The 21,829-nt window shown below is 45.8% G+C and overlaps 2 protein-coding genes across 2 annotated transcripts; one reads left to right on the plus strand and one right to left on the minus strand.

Moving 5' to 3' along the window:
• Positions 1–1,847: 1,847 nt before the first annotated feature.
• On the plus strand, positions 1,848–14,088 carry LOC144730711 (transmembrane emp24 domain-containing protein 7-like). The gene is made up of 3 exons (XM_078611405.1): positions 1,848–2,083; positions 8,040–8,288; positions 9,678–14,088. Exons 1-3 carry the CDS (start codon positions 1,934–1,936, stop codon positions 9,912–9,914), a joined length of 636 nt encoding a protein of 211 aa, XP_078467531.1. The 5' UTR covers positions 1,848–1,933; the 3' UTR covers positions 9,915–14,088.
• Positions 14,089–15,867: 1,779 nt separating this feature from the next.
• On the minus strand, positions 15,868–20,712 carry MEA1 (male-enhanced antigen 1). Its single transcript, XM_078611406.1, has 3 exons — positions 20,169–20,712; positions 18,088–18,193; positions 15,868–17,043 (listed from the first exon to the last, which is right to left on the minus strand). The coding sequence occupies exons 1-3, from the start codon at positions 20,460–20,462 to the stop codon at positions 16,901–16,903; spliced, it is 543 nt and encodes a 180-aa protein (XP_078467532.1). The 5' UTR covers positions 20,463–20,712; the 3' UTR covers positions 15,868–16,900.
• Positions 20,713–21,829: the final 1,117 nt, after the last annotated feature.

Genomic DNA, 21,829 nt, shown 5'->3' on the forward strand with positions numbered 1-21,829 from the left:
CAAGAAGATGAACCCCTAACAATGTTAACTTGATTTATTTTAAATGGCAACCACGTTTTTTGTCAATTCAAAATGGAACAGCATGCAAAGTTATGCAAACGTCACACCAGGCAGTCCTGGCTAAGTATTGTAGTATAAAGGTGACGAGTATTTGATTGTACTGTTCCAGAATTGGCTTGTGGTTTAAATGGTGATTTTACAACATTGATTTCAGTATTACAAAGCCTAGAAAGCAAAGCTGTTAAAGTGCTACATTTGGTCGAGATGTTAAGAAAACGGATCTCCCGGGGCACATACGGATCAGAAACATGGAACGTTCACACAAAAAACCTGAGAAATGTAGAACGCGTGGATAGAGGTTCATACTTGAAATGTAATCAAAAGTGGAAATCGTGTATCTGAGAACATACACAGGCTTGGGCAAGACACTTGAAGGGGGGGGGATGATGGCTCATGGTTGATGGTAAGGATGGAGATGGCATGATGAAATCGGTTTGTGTGCTGGAGCAGCATAGTTTAATTGCAAGACTGATAGCGATTGCTGAGAGGAGCCTTCAGCAGTGGATCGATCGTGGCTGATATTTTTAGAACGCCTTAACTCAAAGCGCTTCACAGTGGTTTAAAAAGCGGTAAGAAACTGGAGTGATTTAGATGACGGGGGCATGCAAGGGCCGAGGAATCGGTAACTGCAACACGGCACAAACGGGTAGTGGAGGGCACGGGAAGGAGTGGAGGGGCGAGGGAAGAGGAAGGGAATGGGCAATGGCAAAGAGGTGAGCTTTGAGATGGGAGGGAAATTACGTGATTGTCAGTCGAGGGTGGAGCGTGTGATGGTGCGCAAACATTCCTGCGGAGGAAGCTGGTAGGAACGTTGGGTTGCTCGGTCAATGGCCAGGGTCAACGGCGGCGTGGTGTATTCCGCAAATATGGCCGACTGTGAGGGCGGGCACAAGCCGGTGTGAGTAGGTTAAACGTTGAGTTTTGTAAGGGCACCACGGGGTGACCAGCCCCTCCCCACCCAGCCCCTCCCCACCCAGCCCCACCCCACCCAGCCCCTCCCCACCCTCCCAGCCCCACCCCACTCTCCCAGCCCCACCCCTCCCATTTTTGGATGCAGAACGGACGGACACAATAATCCCCTGTGGGCTGGTGGAACCAGGTGGTTCCTACCAGTATTATAAATACAGTACATTATTTTCTGACCCTGCATTAGACAAGCACACCTTTTAACTAAAATAAATTCGTCAATAACACTGCCTTTAAAAAAATACAACAGTCGGCAACGTTTCGGGCAATGACTATCAACAGCACAATTACGCCCGAGATGAAGACTTTGCGTTACTTTCCTAGGCTACATTATGACCTTATGCAGAGGTTTAACCTCGCATCTGGCAAAACGTTTAGTGCCGATGACGTAATTCCGTCACCTACCTGTTGACGTCACGCGGCGGCGCAACGTGTCCTCAGGCGACATGACGTCACGCGAGCAGGCGGAGCCGCGCGTTTGTGGGGGGGGTGCGCACAAGCGTCGTCGTGGTGACGTCACCGCCACTTAGTGGCGAATGGCGGTTGTTGTTGTTTCGAAGAACAGACGTGGAGCAAGCGAGCCACGCGATACGTCAACAAAGAATCACGTGACAGTCATAGGCGGCAGTGGGGGTGCCACGTTGGAAAAAAACAGCCACGTGACGCGCGGAGGAGGTGCCACGTGGAGTGGGGGCGGGGACACGGCGGGGGGGGGCAGTAGAGTCATGCGATTCGTCAAAACCGCGTCACGTGATTTCCATCGGCGAGGGGGGGGGCCATGGTGGCGGCAGGAAGTGAACGTGTCACGTGACCCGCGGAGGAGGCGCCACGTGGAGCGAGGGAGCGAGGGAGGGAGGGAGGAGGCGGCGCGGCGTTTGGCAGCAGCAGCAGAAGCAGCGACAGAACGATGGAGCGGCTTTTCCGTACGGCGCTCGCTCTGCTGCTCCACGCGAGCCTTCTCTGTGCCGCCGAGGTCACATTCGAGCTGAAGGACAACGCCAAGCAGTGCTTCTATGAAGACATCGACCAGGGAGTCAAGGTGACGCTCGACTTTCAGGTGAGAGATGCGAGGGCGGTCTGCGGCGCGGCTGGGCCCGGTGTCTGCGGCGGCGTTTCCACGGCCACGGGGGGAAGCGTGCCGGCTCGGCTCGGTTCGGTTCGCGAGCCGGTGCCGTGAGACTTTAAGGCAGTGATTTAGCTACCAATTGTGTGCTCGGATTGCCACCGCTTGAGACACAAAAATACTGGGACGTGTCATTGGTTAACAATATTTTACAATACCGGAAGACGGTAGAGCTACGTGTACAGTACATTCATTGTGATGTGTTGTAACGCCACTCTCAATGTTCCGCGAATACTTTCAGAGATTTCCCAGGACCCCTACCGTAAAAGGCTGACGATCCTGGTTCAAGGCAATAGAGTCCTGGTGGCAACCGCCTTCGTGTGCCCGTGGCACGATTGCACCGGAGCCCGGGGGCCAAAGCGGACTGTCCCAGGCGCAGGATTGTGAAGAGTTTGGGAGGGGGGGGCGATTGGACAGGGCCTGGGTCCCCAAATGGGTCCCCAAATGGGTCCCCCAATGGGTCCCTATTTCTACTCCTGGCACCAGGGACCGTACACGCCACGCCACTGACTAGAGGCTTAGTCGTGGTGGAGATGGATTTATGTGAACCTTCGCGATGGGACTGATCACGGAGATATTCGTACAGAAAGTGGGTTCCATCGTGAACTTGACTGTCAGAAATGTTGAGAGGTTAACCCCTCGTATGTGTCGCGAGTTTCTCCGGGTACTTTGCTTTTCTAGTGTACGAAGCCGATGTCTTTATTTTGAAAGACGCAGGGCAGATAATGCGATGTGACAGGACCCTTCTCAAAGGGTTTTTGACTCTGTAGGGATAGATGTTTTTCTGGATGAATGAATTACATACATTTAGATCAAACATTTAAAACTAAAAACTATTTAAATTTTACCAGGTAAGGCCCACTGAGCTATATAGCTCTTTTTCAGAAGCGATGTGGCCACATGATATCTCTATGAAGTGGCTTATCATGTGCACATTTAAAGCAGTCAAATATTCTAAAAGCACATTTCTAAATGTGGAGGGAAAAGACGGAGGATCCGGAGAAAATTCACGCGACGACGGGGGGAGAGACGCGCAAACTCCAAATATATAGCAGGCGTCAGGGTCGGGATCGAACCTACGACCTCCTGTATACCAGGCGAGGTAGTTAACATCTCGCTAACGTTTGCATACATACACTTTTATGCACAGTGATTGTTTTTGATGTAAGCATATGCTTAGCACTTATTAGTTAATTTGGCCAGGTAGTGGAAACCCTTCTGAAAAGATAATTCATTCAGACTCAGGCTTTGCTGGGTAAATTAATAAATCATTGTGATGTGTTATACTGTCATACCCATGGTGGGGAACAACCACCAAAGACTTCCCGCACAAAGTAGTACTTATTTTATACGACCCTTTGAGAACTGATGAGCAAAAAAAGCATCGAAGTGAGTGTAGAGTGGTGCTCATCTCTCTAGGTGGGCCAATGGTGTAAATTACACATTCCCTTTGGCTGTAGCGAGCCAGTGGTGAAAATTCCACATTCCTGTTGCTCTAGTCAGATTGTTAAAATTTTAACCACTGCTGATGTTCCTTGAAGCGTTACTCGATTTTATCAATCCACAAAAAGATCATGAACTCGGTGGACCCCCTGACAGGAATTTGAACTTTTGACTCAACTGTTTTTGTCAGGTGCATGAGGCGGGTGGGTGGCAAAATGCAGTGAGATGTCGATTGCCTGCCTGTTGGTTTATTCTCTCGTGTATACAAAATATTACTGGTAGGAACCTCCTGGTTACACCAGCCCACAGGGGATTATTGTGTCCGTCCGTCGTGCATCCAAAAATGGGAGGGGTGGGGCTGGGCGGAGAGTGGAGGGAGGGGAGGGTGGGGAGGGGCTGGGTGGGGGGTGGGCTGGTCACCCCGTGGTGCCCTTATAAAACTCAACGTTTAACCTACTCACGCCGGCTTGTGCCCGCCCTCACAGTCGGCCATATTTGCGGAATACACCACGCCGCCGTTGACCCTGGCCATTGACCGAGCAACCCTACGTTCCTACCAGCTCCCTCCGCAGGAATGTGTTTTCATTGTATTGAATGCTGCTTCTTAAATAATCACACTTTGCCTCCTCGTATAATCTCATAACATGTTTGCCAAATGACCTGAAGCACACACAGATCCCATCAGATCTCCGAAGCTAAAGACGGGCTTACTCAGGGTAGCGGTTGAATGGGCGTCCACTGTGCATTAGGCTGCTGCTGCTGCGTGGGCTATGTTGTGGGCAGCAAAATCCACTGTGGAACTGTACTTCCATGCTCTCCGCCTTCTCCTACCCGTACTGACCATCGTGTGGTGAAATATGGTCAAGTAACCCCCGAGACGCACGTGGCATGGGGAGGCCCTCATCCAGCAGTGGATTGAAAGAAGGATGTAGACGTTTTTGGTGTGTAAATGTATATAGTTTTCTCTTCCCCCGCTATTAAATTACCCTTTACATGTCCAAATTATAATCCTATACAATTGCATCATTTGTTTACTGGGTTATCTGAATAAGTTTATTAGCCATTGAATTGCCTCCTCTTGCCTTGCTGTGTATACAATGCAGTATTTGAATATGTCTGTGTGCATTGAGCGTATTTCCCGTTACAACCCACCACATGCACGCATTGCTCTACTCTGTCATGGTTGTACATGGTTAAACGATACAAACGTGGCGGTTAATACAAAAGAGAATTGATTATTTCATTGTGAGCCAGAATGTTGAGAACCCGTGAAATTGCTAGCAACGGGGGTTGGTGAACCATTGTGACCAGTGGAGAGTTTGTCCCAGTGTTACGTCGGGCCTGCAATGTCCATCGTGATAGCGTAAGCAACATTCACTTGTGGTGCAAGCCTTGGACAAAGGGAGTTACGGTAGTTAGGTTTGGCGACTCTGCACTAAATTGGTACAGATACACACCAGTGCTATATCTTTGTCTTCTAGGCAGAGGGAACTGTGACAATGTTTGCCGTGCTCTTCTCCCTTTCTGCTGGTGGATGGTTGTCGTGCGTGCCCACATGTTGGCTCGGTTGTATCCTTGTGCTGTCTTATCTGCAGGTCTCTGGGCAAATCGGATATCTCTTCTTGCTTTTCAGAGCTCGTGTTTTGATTGGAAATAAGAGTCTCATCCTGGACAAAATTTTATTTTAAAACTGTCAGATTGCACGTAATAAATAGCGTAATATGAACTGCAATCTTATTGATTGATAATTCAGTTGTCTACAAGCCAATTATACACGAGTCACGTGTCATCAGAGTAATTTGCCAATGACGTTTCGATATTAGATTCAATCAATGGCGGAGCCAGGATTTTCAGGTAGGGGGGGCAACCCCTCCAGCAATGAAAAATGATAGGAGTTGTTTGTATGTAAGGATTTGTCCCTTGATTTTTATTCGACGCGTGTGCGGCGATGGTGCAGCCATCGATCGAGGGTCGAATTTGAACCGTGTGTGATCGGCATCGCGCTCACTGAAGCTGTTTGCCTTCAGGGAAGTCGTGTCCTGTATAATACGCAACTGCGCACAATTCTGTGAGTCACTTATAACTGCTTTGCCGTTACTTATTGCCAATTATGGACTCATACTATTGTCCTATCATCTCATAGAGTCCCTGGCACTTAATAATATGATACACAGTGGCAGTGGGGGTCGCAAAATGCCGATTTATTACTAATAAGCCCCAATGATCCGATGGATCATTGAGGCTTATTAGGGGGGGCACGTGCCACCCCCCCCCCACTGGCTCTGCCAGTGGATTCAATCCTCTTTAGACCCTAATGATACAGGATTTGAAAAACATTTTTATTTTCATTTAAAATATATTTGTCTTTTTTTCACAAACATTATTCCAGTTGTGCTGTCGCGTTGTGAGTTTGAACAACCCACTCAGTTCTCTCGCTGGAGCAGTGTGACCCTACCCATGGTAGAGAGAGTGGTCTGTGGAAAGAGACCTCGCCAGAACCACTGCTACGATCCCTGTTCGTGTGATCCCTTTTATTCCCACACTCGAGGGGAACTCTTTATTGCTACAGAAGGATGCTTCTTCTAAGCTGGACCCAAAGAGTGACCAACGTAGAAGTCAGAAAACGGGTTGCACATAGAAGAAGTGTGATGTTTGGAAAAATGAAAGGAACCATAAAGATAGGGAAGACCTTGCATAAAATGGCTTAATAACGTACGAGATTAATGCCAGAAAGATGTGGCACTATTTGAGAATATTGATACAAGATAGAGGAAAGTGGAAACGAATAACAAAATGTGCAGTGGACGCCTACGGGGCAATCTGCCCATGGATAGTGATTATGAGAGGGGACGATGAAACCCGGATTCCATCTCGGCTGTAATGCAAATCCATTTCCTGAAAATGATGAGAAAACCCATCGATCGCAACGACAGGGAAAATGCATGCAGGCTGGAAACAAATAGTCTCGGAGAGGTACCAGCTCAGCACAGACCTTTGAGTCACCTGGTGACCTCTCCATCATCTGTATTATTTGTACACAGTAGTGAAATATATCTGGGATTGTATCTGTGCTTGTGCAATGTACGGGTGGACACGTTAAGTGGGTCATTATTTATACACCCTCATCCCCACCGTGATTCAAACAATTGTGGGAATTCATGGTTGAGAATTACAGTTATTCAAGAATCTGTCTTTCCCATTGGAGCGAATGCAGCAGACATGCAACGAAGTAGACACCAATCACAAAGATTTGAATGTTAATCTGTTAATTATAGGGTATGGTGACTGTAATACAAACAACGAGGTGTCCGTTTAAATCCTTATACATTACAAAATGGGCAAAGGGTCTATCATAACAAATCTACTCTGTGACCTCCCTCGGGTGTAGGGAGGGACTGCCAATTAGCAATCACTGAAGCAGTGGAGTTGTTGGTCTGTAATTTCCCCATTACATACAACGTATTTATATCAATAAACATCAATTGTTTCACGCGCAATTACATTCTTCAATGCACGTATCACGAGCGTAAGAAAGTTGGGTTTACATAAAATGACATTTGCACCACCTTGCACAATTGCTGTACTGGGTGTGGGCGGTTAATTGGTCAGGGCGGTTAATTGGTAAGGGCGGTATATGGGACGGTTGGACGAACTGTATTCTGATTCGTTCAACCTCTTAATAATCGGTACTTTTTATCCATTGCCGGTAATCGAAATTGTAGTTACAAATTAGAGAGCAGGGCTGTTCCGTCTTGTTGAATGGACATCAGTTCGCCGGTCTGCCACGTATCCACTGCGGCGAGGTGCGTGGTCGCCGTGGCTTTGTGCCAAGAGCTGTTTGACAAACTTTCCAGCTCTGTCAAATCCTGGTAGCCCGCGACATTAAAGTTTGTATTTTAAGCGCAAACACCCGTGTACCTCGAGTTTCTGTTTAACGCTTTTCAACAAAGGGTGAATGCGTGAGTGCATTAGCTGCACTTGTATTTACCTAGTGAGGGGGAACGTTAACTCTCGTTAAGGTGTCCTATTATATACATATGTTGAACTTTTTTTGCACGGTACGTAGCCAACCGTACCCATAGGTTCTGCTGGGAATGCAACTTTGGTATAGAGTTGTGTTGCTACTAGAGCCTTACCCTAGAGATATTGGATACATTGTTCAAAGGGAAGGATTAAGCCTTTCCAAGCAAGGTGATGACATCATACACATGTGATGTCATCTGGTTTGCCACGGCCTTGAACACAACGTTCTTGTCGTCAATTAAATACTCCCCGGGAAAAAAATGCACGCTGAAGAGTGATTCAAGAGCCGAATGGCTCACAGGGCTAGACCTAATAAACGAACTTGAACGATCTTTCTCCCCCGTGTTTTTGACGTTAAGTGTAGCCTCGTCGAGCGGTATTCGCGCGATGGGACTAAAAACTGACGGGCGTGCTGCTCCCACAGGTCATCACGGGCGGGAACTACGACGTGGACTGCCGGGTGAAGGGGCCGCACGACAGCGTCCTGTACAACGAGAACCGCAAGCAGTACGACAGCTACGCGTGGACCACGGAGCAGCGCGGCACCTACGAGATCTGCTTCAGCAACGAGTTCTCGACGTTCACGCACAAGACTGTCTACTTTGACCTGCAGGTCGGCGAGGAGGCGCCCCTCTTCCGTGACGAGGGGACCCGCGTGGTCGCCCTGACGCAGGTAACTCCGCTCGCCCATCTGTCTTTTGTTGGTTTTTTTTATCGTGATGTTTTTCTCCAATTTTATCGCAATTGCGCCATCAACGTCGTGGATTGCTAACGGACCACTGCAACCTCTTCCTGTTCGAGAACAGTCGACGGAAGTAGATGTCACATAACTCATTCTGAGATAAAATAAACAGACAGTGACCCACAAGTACAAACGCCTAAACCCATTTATCAATGACAGTGCCCGATATAATTGGTGACGTTTTGGGGAATGGCCCTTCCCCGTCCCAGAGAGATGGTGTTATGGTCAGCACACTGGACTTTGAATCCAGAGAGTACTGTCCGATCTCCCAGCGCAGCAGTTGAAACAGTGGGGCAAGTTTCTTCAGTCCTCCCCACTGTTTCTGCCCACCCAGCAATGTTTCATGGTTACAGCACACTTAGTCGATCGGCAGGTCGCGTGCTGTGGGGTAAATTGTGTCTACTCCACCTCTTCCACGATTTCTGGCCAGCGTGAAAGAGTAGGTCGAAACAATCAATCAATCTTTATTTTGTGTGCCAATATCGCCCTCTATAAAGTAGGCACCAGTACACATTACAACAAAACGGGAACGATACAGGCACATTCAGCAACAGGGATTCAAAAGAAGCCCGTCACGCGCTCAGCAGCTAACACTGACCGAGCAGTGGCTTGAGCAAGCAATTGCAGGGCTGCACTTTTATCGTTACCCATACGTACACCCACAACGCGCGGTTAGAAAGAAAATGTCCAGACATCCCAGAGTAATCGCTCCTGAGCCATAGCGCCAGATGCTACAATAACCAACACGACAACCGGCAACATAATTGTTACGTTCCAGCTACTTGTGTTGAGTAGTTCCGACGGACGTACTCGTAGACGGAGGTAAGTTAAGGGCTTCCGCCAGGGTTTATTAAAGCTTATCAATAACACACACACAAGGGTACACAACTCCCAGGGGCTAGGGGGTCCTACTCTGAGTCCGGGTCCCTGCCGGCTATCTCCGGTCTCTCTCTCTCGTGTCGGATCGTGGACTCTGCCGACTCCACCGACCGGAGAGAGAAGCACCTCTACGGCTACCACCGGCTTCTCCCCAGACTCCCTATTCGATCCCTCTCTCTACCCCTGGTTCCCTCTTCACCCTGTTTACTTTACCCGTTCCCACAGTGACCCCGCTCACGTCACGGGGTATCCCTTAAGTACCCTAGGAGATGTGACGTCACGTGCACTGTTCAGCGCGCGCGACCCCACGTCCCGTGACGTCATCGCACTGGACAGCGCACACGACGCCACTACTCTCCTCTACTCCTCTACACTTGTAACAAACACGCACCACCTAAAATTTCCTGTGCCCCATTTCCCTTGTTGCTGTCGTCGTCCCAGATGGAGTCGGCGTGCGTCACCATCCACGAAGGCCTCAAGTCGGTAGACAACTACCAGACGCAGCACCGCCTGCAGGAGACGCAGGACCGCCACCAGGCCGAGGTGCTCAACTCGAGGGTGAACATATGGTCCATCGGCGAGACGGTCATCCTCGTGGTGGTGGGGGTCGGCCAGGTCATGCTGCTCAAGAGCTTCTTCTCGGACAAGAAGGGAGGCTCCACGCGTGTCGGTCTCTAAAGCACTGCTGGGAGTAGGGGGGGGGGGGTCGGGTGGTGGGGGGGGAGGGGTGGCAGGTGCCCAAGGCCTGGTTGTTGGGGGTCAGCAGTTGAACGGCTCACCGTTGTGTTTTGAGGTCGTGCTGCGTGTTGTTGCGCACGATGTCCGACGTTTCGCTCCGAGTGCCTGGGAGCATCTTCAGGAAATGAAACATCCGGACGTAGTGCCGGACAGCGTGCAGTACGAACCGAAAACATACTTTTTTGGAGGGCTATACGGCACAACCGCTCACGCAGGTGGCAGCTCCTCAATTGCGTTGCTGCGTCGGTCACGGCGAAAACGGGCAGAGGGTCGGAGTATTTACGGGATGCGCAAATTGACGATCGCAGTTGTGGTGATTGAGAAAAAAACGTTAATGCTTTGAAAAGATGACAGTCGATCCACTTGTTTGTGCCCTGGCTGACGAGAGACGCGATTGTGGAATTACCCTGCAAAGGGGAGGGCATAGTGTCAATCACCTGAGTTGATCGAGTGCTTGAATTTGAAAGCAGATTTGGGTGAAAAGTTTTTAAGTTGTTGATTTGGAAGTGAGCAGATATGGGGTCGTCCAAACTCGAGTGCTAGTGATCGACCACGGTTTCCCTTTATTTACGTTCACTGGTATTCTGCTGTAATACAAATTCCGTTACACACTGCATGTGCCTGATGATGGGTAACCACGTCCCACATGTAGTGGAGATCTCTGTATTTAAATTAAGGTAGAGATATTGCGCGCGTGTCTCCCAAGTGACGTAGAGCGCCAGTTGTGAATCGGCGCTCTGTTGGTCATGTAGGATGTGTTTAGCAATCATCAGGCGTGAGCAGCATGTAACGACACAATTTGTATTTGAAAAAAGATGACTGGTAATTGTAAAAAGGTGGACCCACCGGGTAGGTCACAAGGGTTGGCGTTTGGAAAACCCTCGACCTAATGTACACTGGACAACTGTGATACATTTCTTCCAAAAATACCCTTACCAACTGAGATTAGACTTTCAAAAAGTATCTGACAAAATCAAAATTTAAGCAGTAAGCATTTGACAATTCATTGAGTCATCAATTTGAAACTGTTATGCACACAATAACGCATGGAATATCGCACACCAAGCAACGGGGCAGCAGGAGAGAGTGTTGCCATAGCGATGCATGCCAACTGACACCGCGGGGCCAAAAGCGAATGAGCTTTATAAACGTTCGCTACGTAAAGAAAATGGTAAGTATGTGAAAATAAAATGCTGCACGAAGACAAAACTAAAAAGTGGATTCTTTAGTCCAGATTAAAAGTAGATTGCATCCATAGAGAGATGAAGACCAGATTGAAATTGAACCAAACCTATAATAAGACTTCCAATAAATTTGAGAAAACGTTGGGGAAAATGAACACCGCTCCAATGTTGGGTTCTGGGAACTTGTGTGTCAGACTACTTGCTGTGAATCAAAATGATTTAAGTTGTTGGCAACTTCTCTGGGAAACTGGCATGGCTCAGCCACTGGTGCCCCAGGAACTGTTGTGTGTCTGGTCTGACCTTCCTGGAGTGGTGACATAAGAGTGACATCTGTAAAGGGTGATGTGAGTTACACCTTGAATTGTTTTTTTTACTGATAAAATACAAACATAACCAACTGTATGACAGATGCACAAGACCATTTTGTACCTGGGTGGAATATATTTTTTTGTTATCCATGTCGACGTCATCTCAAGTCTCAAAGGTAGCAAACTCACCGTGGAATCAAGTGCCGCCTAGAATTTTCAACAACGGGCACCTATTCCCCGTGGCCCACTCACACCCTATCGAGCAATATCAGTCCTGCTAGTGGCAGTAACTATTAGGTGGAAGTAAATATTTTCTTCCAACATTGCGTGTTGAACAAATACAATATAATACATCGCCACCATCATCAGCCATGGTCCATCCACTGCTGGATGAAGGCTTCTCCAAGCCTTCGCCACCTCTGTCTCACCATGCATCAATCCATGTAGCTCCTGCACACAAGCTGATGCCAACGCTCCATATCTGCGGTGGAAGTAATCCCAGTCACCGCAGTACAGGGAGGTTCAAGAACACCTGCCAAAACGTCCCTCTGCTACCTATTTGGCACGCGTGTTAAGCAGCGCCGTTGGATTGGAGTTTGCTCTTTAAGAGAGACTTAAGGTGATGACGTGAGCACCCATGCTGATATCGGGAGAAAAATACGGTGTTTTGTTATAAGTTTAAGAAATGCGTAAAAAAAAAATCAGAAACGTTTGTCCCGCATGCTGTGATATTTTAGTACACATCAATCATTGTGGTCACCCACATGGCGATGAGTACATAATTCATTTTTCACTGCAACGACGGTGTGTGTCAGGTTACGCAAATTGTTACGGTGACAAAAGCCGACCGAGGAAAGCCTCTGCGTGTCCCCAGGACTCTCAATGTAGGTGGGTTCCTGTCATGTCGGGATGTTTGGCCAATTGCTTTCTAGTTTGGGTTTTATGCGAGAGGAATGTCGGGTACCTGGACAAAACCCATTGCTGAGAGGGGATGGCAACCCAGCACTGCCACCTCCTGGTCACCAATTAATATCTAATTAATAAGAGGCCCCATCACAAACAAGGAGATTAGCGTTCATTATGGGCAAGCCAATAACTGGGTGACAGGGGAGTGTCCATGCTATTGGGAATGTGTGGTGGTAGGGTGAGTTAAAATGGAGATGAATACGATAGACGGGTCGATCGTGTTGTGGGTCGATGTCGCGGTGGTAGTTGGCACTTCGGTGAACCCATGGAGTTAAATTCCTGGCCAAGGGCTAACATTGGCGACAAGTGGTTTCTGCACCGGTCCTGGACACCCATTTCACCAACCTGAACGGACCAGCATGGTGAAGTCCGGTAAAACCCGTCCACTCCATTGCTAACACTGCATAGAGAGGTCTTCATCCAGTGGTAGATTAACAAAGAGCTGCACTTTTCTTTTATGATACGATCGAGAAAATCTTTCTTTTAAGACAAACGTATGTTCTAATACTTTACGTTTCAGATTCGGATTTGCAATATGATCTGAACAATGTGATCGGGTACATACTCTTTGGTTTTTCGGTAAAGTCACGTAGGTAAAAAATAAAAATGAAAAATAAATTAAATCACGTTTCCGAGGCAACACAAGCTTACGTCTTGATTTTGGCTGTGACGGTTCCTTGTGTTGCCTCCAAAACGTGATTTAATTTAGTTTTCATTTTTATTTTATTTTTTACCTACGTGACTTTACCGAAAAACCAAAGAGTATGAATCCTTGCAGTCATGAAAACTTCAAATCTAGAATGTGATCGGGTGCCTTTAAAACAACCGACCCGAGCACCCCTCGTACCGTACTCTCCACCCCCAAATTGTAAAGCAAAAGTTGGGGGTGGGGGGGCGTCATAATCCAGTAGATGTGTGACCAGATGTCTACTGCATTAACTGTATCGACTACGGGAACAAGTTAGGGGTGCGTCTTATTCTCCGGAGCGTCTTTTAGAATTACGGTAGTCTTTGTCAACTCAAGTTGAAGTGCGAAGCTCTTGATGGTGGAACCACACATCTTCTTCCAATGTGGGCCTGCTTTGCGACACAAGCCCCAGTTTCCTGATGCTGCATTTAAACTTCCACAGTGGCTTTGTGTTCCCATAGGCTTTGGATTATGCAGTATGTTTTTTTATGAATACAAAGTTGGTTGGGACCTTTTTTATGCGTGTGTATTGTTTATTTCTGTGCGAGTGCCCTTTTGTGGTTGATGTAAATGGCGGTGCCGGTTGATTTTCACAAATCCTCACTCCCTCGGAAAAATAGATCGCAGTCATAGCACTTGGTGTGAAGCTCTCCAATGCAGTCCTTTCGGCTTGTACCAACGTGATGGCCAACGTTTCTCTGCACGTGCTGGGAGCAGTTATTCAGCTCCCAGCACGTCGAGGAGAAACTGTTGGATGTCAACATGCGGTATGATCCGAAAAAACGTCGAGTTAGCGAAAACTGCGTGTACCAAGTTGAACTTATTCAATGCATTTTGAGTGCGAAGCAGATGTCTGACCTTTCATACAGCATGGTTACCCTTGTAAACATACAATTATTTGAGCATTTCACTTTGTATGTGTTTGGTAAAAAAAATTGATCAATAAAAACAACCTTCATTAAAACATACATTATGATGTGGATATATGGAATTCTATACTTGGTAGAATTGTTATTCTTCTGTCCGTCGTACCAGTTTGTAAATTATAAATACCCATTGGTAACCAAGGTGAAATAAAAATGCTGTAAATTTTAATATATCTTAAAACTTTCAACTCGATGGAGAAAATGAATCATGGAAATACAAGTTAGATTTCTTGGACATAATCAAAAAACAAGAGACTGAATATGTTTTGACTGAAAAAATTCTAGGTAAAGAAGCCGGGTAGATAGTGAATTGGTATATTTGGAACAATTGTATGCAACTGGGAGTATCAAATGTAAGGTTGAGTAAAGATCATGGACAAATGGGATGCCGTGATCGCGACGTCTTTGAGAAAGGACATGGCACATATGGACTTGCTCACAAAAGACGACAGTAAATGTGCAGTTAAACTGTAAGCAACAAAAAAACCGTAAGAGGTGTTTTAAAGACTCCTCGTTATTTTGGTTATTCTTTATCTCGTTTCAGACGATTTTGTGGGCACATGTTAATAGACAAGAGATTCAGTCTTCGAAAGCACTTTTCCCAATTATCAGTTGACCATGCGTCACTGAATAGCTGTTGGTCACCAACTTCTCCAGGCATCAGTGGCTTAAATAATGCCACTGAGAAAGCAGAGAAAGTGCATTTTAGGCCACCTTTGTAGCGTAATAAGCTTTCTATTTGGTCACATTGCCAGAAGATGTGCATGTTTATTTACCAAAACATTTGATAGTCCAGCCATTCACCGTGAAGAATGATGTTAGAGCAGGTATTGGAGGTCGTGCGTTGACTGTGCAGCAGTTTCAGGATCTTGCGGAGGCTAGAACGTGTCGGCGAGGTGCGGTGGCATCAACAGCATCGGCCGCGATGTCTTGATCAAGCACAACAGGTCTGTGGTTCACTCGCATAGAAGGCTTGTGTGTGTGTGTGCTTAATCCAGTACTTGGGGATAATATTGCAGGTTTCCGAGATTCATTCAGAGGCATCACCCTAAGCTGCTTATGTTGCTGAAAAATACATTTAAGGAAAATCCTGACCAATACCAAACCTGTTCTTGGATATAAATCTCAACAAATTAAAATGCATCTGTGATCTCACTGTCCAAATACCAAATGCATAATCATTTAAATTCAGGAAATTCTCATCGAGTTTCAAGACTTTTTAAGGAGGATCATATGTTAAGAAACCAGAGTACCTAGAGAACCCCACCTTGCATACAAGGGGATAACACAGTGCTCTGGACAGACTTAAGATCCCCTTTCTGCTGTCCCATCTCCTGGCCACCTCATAGCCCAAGTCTCCACAATTAATAAGTGAAAAATAAACTGGCGCACACTTTCTAATATTGAAATGCAAACGATCTTTAAATTGAAAATTATTCAATATATAAAAGGGGATTTGGCAGTGTTGCACAATTAACCAAAAAACTCACTCAACATTTTCATGAAAATAAAAATATCGCCATCATCGGACAATAAAGGGCCATTTTCCCAAAATGTCATAAATTTGTATCTTTTTTTAAAGGCAGTGTAGTTGACGAGTGCGTTATGTATTCAATATAAAAAGAAAGTATTAAACTTTCACCAACTGATGGGGGCCCTCCTGAAAAGTCTTGAGACTGAGGCCATCCTTGGCTACATTAGGTTGTTATTCTTTTCTTTTTTTAAATTAAGTTCAAATGAGCACTGTAATTCTTTCAAACGATGCCATGGAATCTACTCACCTCCACGTACATGTGTTACACTTGCACGCAGTACAACACGCCGAGTGGAATGCACATTTATTGCAATTAACGTGGTCATATGTACGCGAGTTTGGTTTTAAATCAAAACACAGTGTAATCAGCAGTTTCCGCGACAAAGCTTTTACATTACAACTCGAGATGGCTACTGCCAATGTTCTACAATGGACAGTAACCAGGGATTAATTTCAGAACTGTCTGGGGTGGAATGGGGTTGACAGATGGTGAATTACTGTTGGGTGGGGTGGGAGATTGGGATAGCCCAGAAAATAATCCATGGGATATTAAGCCCTGACGATAACCTTTGGTGTACAGTTTGAGATAAAAGCTTTTTACTTTTTCACGTTTAAAAATATTTGAAAGTAGATTTTATATGCGTGAAGAAATATGAATGAAACACCCATGGTGAGGAGTCGCCATACAGAAACACATTAACCATGAAGGCATCACACGTAACTTATAATTTATTTAATCTGCGTTAGGCGTTACAACCAAGAAATAATGACCAGCGTGAAGTATGGCAAGGAAGGTATGGTAAAATTACTCTCATAACTGACATGGTGTGGGGAGGCCTCCAACATACAGTGGAATGACAAACGGCCATTAAATATTCTTATTATCACCAAAGAGTGTGCGAGGTCTGTGACAGGTTTAGTGTGAAAGAACTGGCCGACAACTTGCAAGGTAGGACACCGTTTCCTGCGTCAACCCTAATTCCAGTTTGAATAACAGCCAGGTAAACTCTCTGGGTCACCCTGCATAATGCAGCAGTTGCCAACGTACGAGTAATAATATTTCTCCGATGTGTTTTCGGGTTGTCCTGTGTGTTTGCCATGACGTACAAGGTTTCGCTCCATGTTTTGGGAGCTTCTTCAATTTCTATAGAAGCTCCCAGGACGTGGAGTGCAACGTCTGGAAGTCATGCTGAAGAAACATGTGATACAACCCAAAAACACATTGAAGGGCTATACAGTACGACAGCGAAAACCTACGAAATCGTATGCGAGTAATTTTGCCTCCGATGCGAGGATGAGTGTGCAAAAGTTAATCTCCACTCATTTCTCAGTGGCGTTATTCCGCGGTTGCAGCGTCTTGGACACCATGTCCTTCCACTGCTCGTCGGAGAGCTCCTGTGCCCAACCCGGCACGGCAGGCAGCTTCACCATAGCCATCGTCTTCTTCACCAACTCGACATGCTCTGCACAGCAAACACGTGTACGTGCGCACACACGCCTCCGATTATCAGAAGCTTAATTTAGACGGAGGAATCTGAAGAGCTATGAAGCTCTTTTTCACATGTCCAGTCATTGATACGTCCATAATAAAGCATGGGTGGGGAGCCTACGGCCCCACGGGACACATATGGCCCATGACTTCAATTCACACAGCCCGTGGCCAGATCTGGCCTCCCACTTGAAAAAGGCCCTCATATTGATATTTACTGGCAATTCAAGCATTTTAGCCACAATAACTGGATTTTATTTTAGTCTATTAGCTGATGTCTTCTTGCAGTGACCTCTATACGTCTGTCAATTATGTACTCGAGGGGAAGATTTCTGACCTGGCAAACACTTTCTATGTATAGCACTCTCAGTCACTACTGTCACTGCAAGGGCCTTTTGCTATGACAGGAGTTACTGAGATGTGTGTGTTAATTTCTGACCAACCGGAAAAGGTTCCCCATTGCTGTAACAAAGGATGGGTATATACAATGATCTGATGTGCCTAGAAATAATGATTTTTTATCATAATTAGCCGACCGTGCCAATTGCAAACTACCTGGTAGGACATATGGATAAAAAAACATGGGCACTGATGAAAGAATCTTGAACAAAAGCTGAATAGTACACTAAAAAGTCAATACATATGGAAGACTATTTCCTGCATGAAGATGCAGTCGCCACATTGGGCATGGTGCATGTGAACTCGTCTCACGAGACAGAACACAACTCTGAGATTGCTGCACTAATCCCCATGCCCTTCCATGGATCTGCACTAATCCACATGCCCTTCCATGGATATTAATTTAATTCGTAGAGCTCGAATTTACACCAAATTATCATAATTGGTGACTAGGATGAGAACATCAACCAACTCATTTGAGAACTCAGGTTAATCAAGGGTGATTGAAACATAGTTTTGAACCCAGGATCTTAGTAGTGCCAGTTCAATGCCCTGACTCCTGAGCTATCTGGCCTTCCCACTTGATATATAAACATAGGGTTATCAAGCACACATGTACCGTTGTCCATGTTGATGGCCTGGCTGGAACAAGCACCTGCAGCCTCTGCGTCATCAACTTCATCCTCACTGTCTGCTGGTGGTGGGGGTAGGTACAGCCCCATATCCTGCAACATCAATCACAAAACAAGTTAAATGACTCTGCTGTCTGCCAGTCTTGTTGATATTTATTGATTTGTCTCCAACGTTATCCTCATTGTGCATGCTATCTCTGTCATGTCTTGGGACAAAATACCCATTCGGATCTCGTACAGCAGTGCGACCCTTAATTTTTCGAGAACGGTGCACAGAAGTGGATATCGCAGAGCTAACTGAGATCCCATAAAGTTACCTCTGGTCCAAAAAGTAGGAGACAGCACTTTTCCACCCGCCCTGACACATACAGGAATGTTTGCCGCATGACGGTGAAACTAATTTTTTAATTCTATGAGCCGGAATTAGCCTGTGACGTGGACAGGGGATAGTAATACAGCAAGTGGGAAAGTGGGCCTATCTGTGTGTTATCCACTCGTATGCGTGGTGGGTTTTTCCTAGGCACCGTGGTTTCCTACAGCGTGATTGAATGGAATTCATGAAAACATCCCAATGTAGCAGGGCCCTCCTGAAAAAAGTCTAGAAACTCAGTGAGAATTTGCTCAATGTACATGACTGATATTCGTATTTTCAATAATAAGGACTTGACCAAATATCCAAAATATGGGACCCCTTGGGTTAAAGGATTCGAGACTCTGTGAGACTTTCCTGGGTAGATATCATGATTATTCTGCAACAGATTTACAGGACTTTATATCCAAACAATCCTGATCAAAAATAGCCCAATATTACGACTGACACAACCGTTATTAATGACCATTTTTGTTACAATGGTATTGCAATGACAGTTGTTACAATCACGGCAAATACAATGCTGTTTACTATGACTGACGTTACAAAGATTGTCGTCAATGTTATAAGAATTACTGTTACAATGTTATTATATGACAGTGTCACAATGGCAGTTGCAGTAAAATGTTATTACAAAGACAGTTGTTACAATGTCACACAAATAATTATCACAACAGTCGTTGTAATATTATATTCTTGGTTCTTTCGGTAAAGTCACGTAGAAGGGAAACAATAAAATAATAAAAATATAAGAATACAATTCTATAAAATAATACAAATATAAGAATAAAATTCTATATTTTTATTATTTTATTTTTTCCCTTCTACGTGACTTTACCGAAAGAACCAAGAATATGAATCCCTGCAGTCACGAAAGCTTTAAATCAAAATTTAAGTCGAAATGTTATTACTACAGCAACCAGTTGGGTAACCATCGTAAACAACGCGTTACGCCACAACATCAGAATACGGTATTATTATTAAAAGTGGAGGAATCCGATTAGCTATAAAGCTCTTCTTCTCTCATGCCCAGTCGGGTAGGGTCTGAACTTTACAGCAACAAACAATACAAATACACGACAGGAGCGAAAAGTATAGAAAAGGTAAGCAAATTACGAATATATCCACACACAAACACAAATTAACGAAACTACATTTTACCAGATAGGGCCCACAAAAGCGGCCTGGGCCACAAACGACATCTCGACGAAATTGGCTTCGTATCATCACCACCACCACGCGGACACCTACATCAGTAGCCAAATCATCTAAACGTATCGTTGTTGTTGTTTCTAAATGTTAAATAACATCCATCACCCGCAAGGTCTGCTCGATGTTCTCGGAACTGCATTTTACCAGATAGGGCCCACAAAAACGGCCTGGGCCACGAACGAAATCTCAACGAAATTGGCATCCTATCATTATCATCACCACCACGCGGACACCTACATAAGTAACCAAATCATCTAAACGCATCGTTGTTTCTAAATGTTAAATAGCATCCATCACCCGCAAGGTCTGCTCGATGTTCTCGGGACTTCATTTTACCAGATAGGGCCCACAAAAGCGGCCTGGGCCACAAACGAAATCTCAACGAAATTGGCTTCCTATCATCATCACCACCACGCGGACATCTACACCAGTAGCCAAATCATCTAAACACATTGTTGTTTGTAAATGTTAAATAGCATCCATCACCCGCAAGGTCTGCTCGATGTTCTCGGGACTCTGCGTCGTTTGCCCGACGAATCCCACGCCACCGTCACCGCCACCACCACCACCGCCGTCTTCCTCGTCCAGGTCCTGGGCGAGTGGCAGGTAGCCGAGTCCCGGTTCGTCTCCCGGGCCAGGCTCAGGCGTCCCGGGCTCCGTGGCCTCCTCCTCGTCGCTGTCGTTGTCACTGCTAGACCAGCCGGGTGGCTCGCTTCTCACCACTTCCCCCATGGGCGTCTCTCTGTGGGGGCCCATGGCACTGGGAGACACCGCCGCCATGCGCCACACACACACAGAGACTCACACTCTCACCCACCCCCCCTTCACTCGCCTCTCTAAACTTTACTTTCTGAGCTTCGGGTAAATTATTTTTTTGGAATCCGTGTCCATGAATTTCAACGACACTGCTGGGAGAGGGGGGGGGGATCGTTGCGGTCCTCGGTTCTTCCTGTCCTCTTCCCTCTTGGCGGCTGCGTCTCCGTCGCGTAGAAAAAAATCGTGACGGTGGTGGCGTCGGTGGCGGATTTGTGAGCTTCTTACAGCCTGTGGCCAGTGGGTGGCGTTAGAATGAACCTTGGGGCCTCTTACTCTTAGGTTTTTTTCGGTAAAGTCACGTAGGTAAAAAATAAAAATAAAAATACAAAAAAAAAATACAAAATAAAAATACTAAATAAAAATACTAAATAATAATATAAATTTCTATTACTTTACCGAAAAAAACCTTAGGGACTCTCACGACTCCCCACGCACCCCCACGAAATGTCATCGAAGGGGCAGGCAACTCACAGCACTGTTTAACACGTAGGCTGCATTGGCATTAGTAATAGGTTTTTACCCTTTTAACTGGTACAAAAACTGACACCTTTATCCAAGAGATCATGTTTGCAATAACCACAACACAAGCAGTCAAAATGCAAACATGATGAGAGTCATTGGTGCCTAATTAAGTATGAATCTGCCAATATAAAATAACTACAACATTATAAATCCATATGGTAACCTAAAACAATATAAAATAAACTTACTGATCGTAAACAAAGTGGGTTTCCAACAGTAACCAGCGAGCACAAACGAGTTAGGCCGCGCGTCCGTTGAATTTTTTTTTATTCGCTTGCAGTTACAAGCAGCTAGTTAAGAGGATATCTCACAAAACAGACATTTGGTTAAAATATCAACGTTCATTATTCGTACATTTTTTATCTCATAACCATGCTAAGCGGTTGAAACTAAATTCAACAAGGTGGGGGGGGGGGGTACAGGGGCCAAACAATGTTGAGAACCACTCCAGTTCACTGGGCATCTGTGGGGGGGAAGAGCTTTATAGCTCATCGGATTCCTCCACTATAAATAATCAACATTCAGATTAAATAATCAACATTCCGATTTACACCTGATGAAGGAAGCTTGTGTTGCCTCCGAAACGTAGTGATTTAATTGATTTATTTCCATTTATTATTATTTTATTTTTATAATTATTTTTATTTCTACCTACGTGACTTTAGCGATACAACCTAAGAGTATGAATCCTTGCAGTCACGAAAGCTTCAAATCTAGACTTCCCATTCTGTTCGTCTGCACCGTGCGAGGTGAAAGGTTAAAGGTCACGCCGCGGGGCGGGGCAGAGAGCAGCTGCCATCTTACTAACC

Source organism: Lampetra planeri, chromosome 36 (genome assembly GCF_965212315.1).
Source record: "Lampetra planeri chromosome 36, kcLamPlan1.2.h2, whole genome shotgun sequence".
NCBI classification, from domain to species: Eukaryota; Metazoa; Chordata; class Hyperoartia; order Petromyzontiformes; family Petromyzontidae; genus Lampetra; species Lampetra planeri.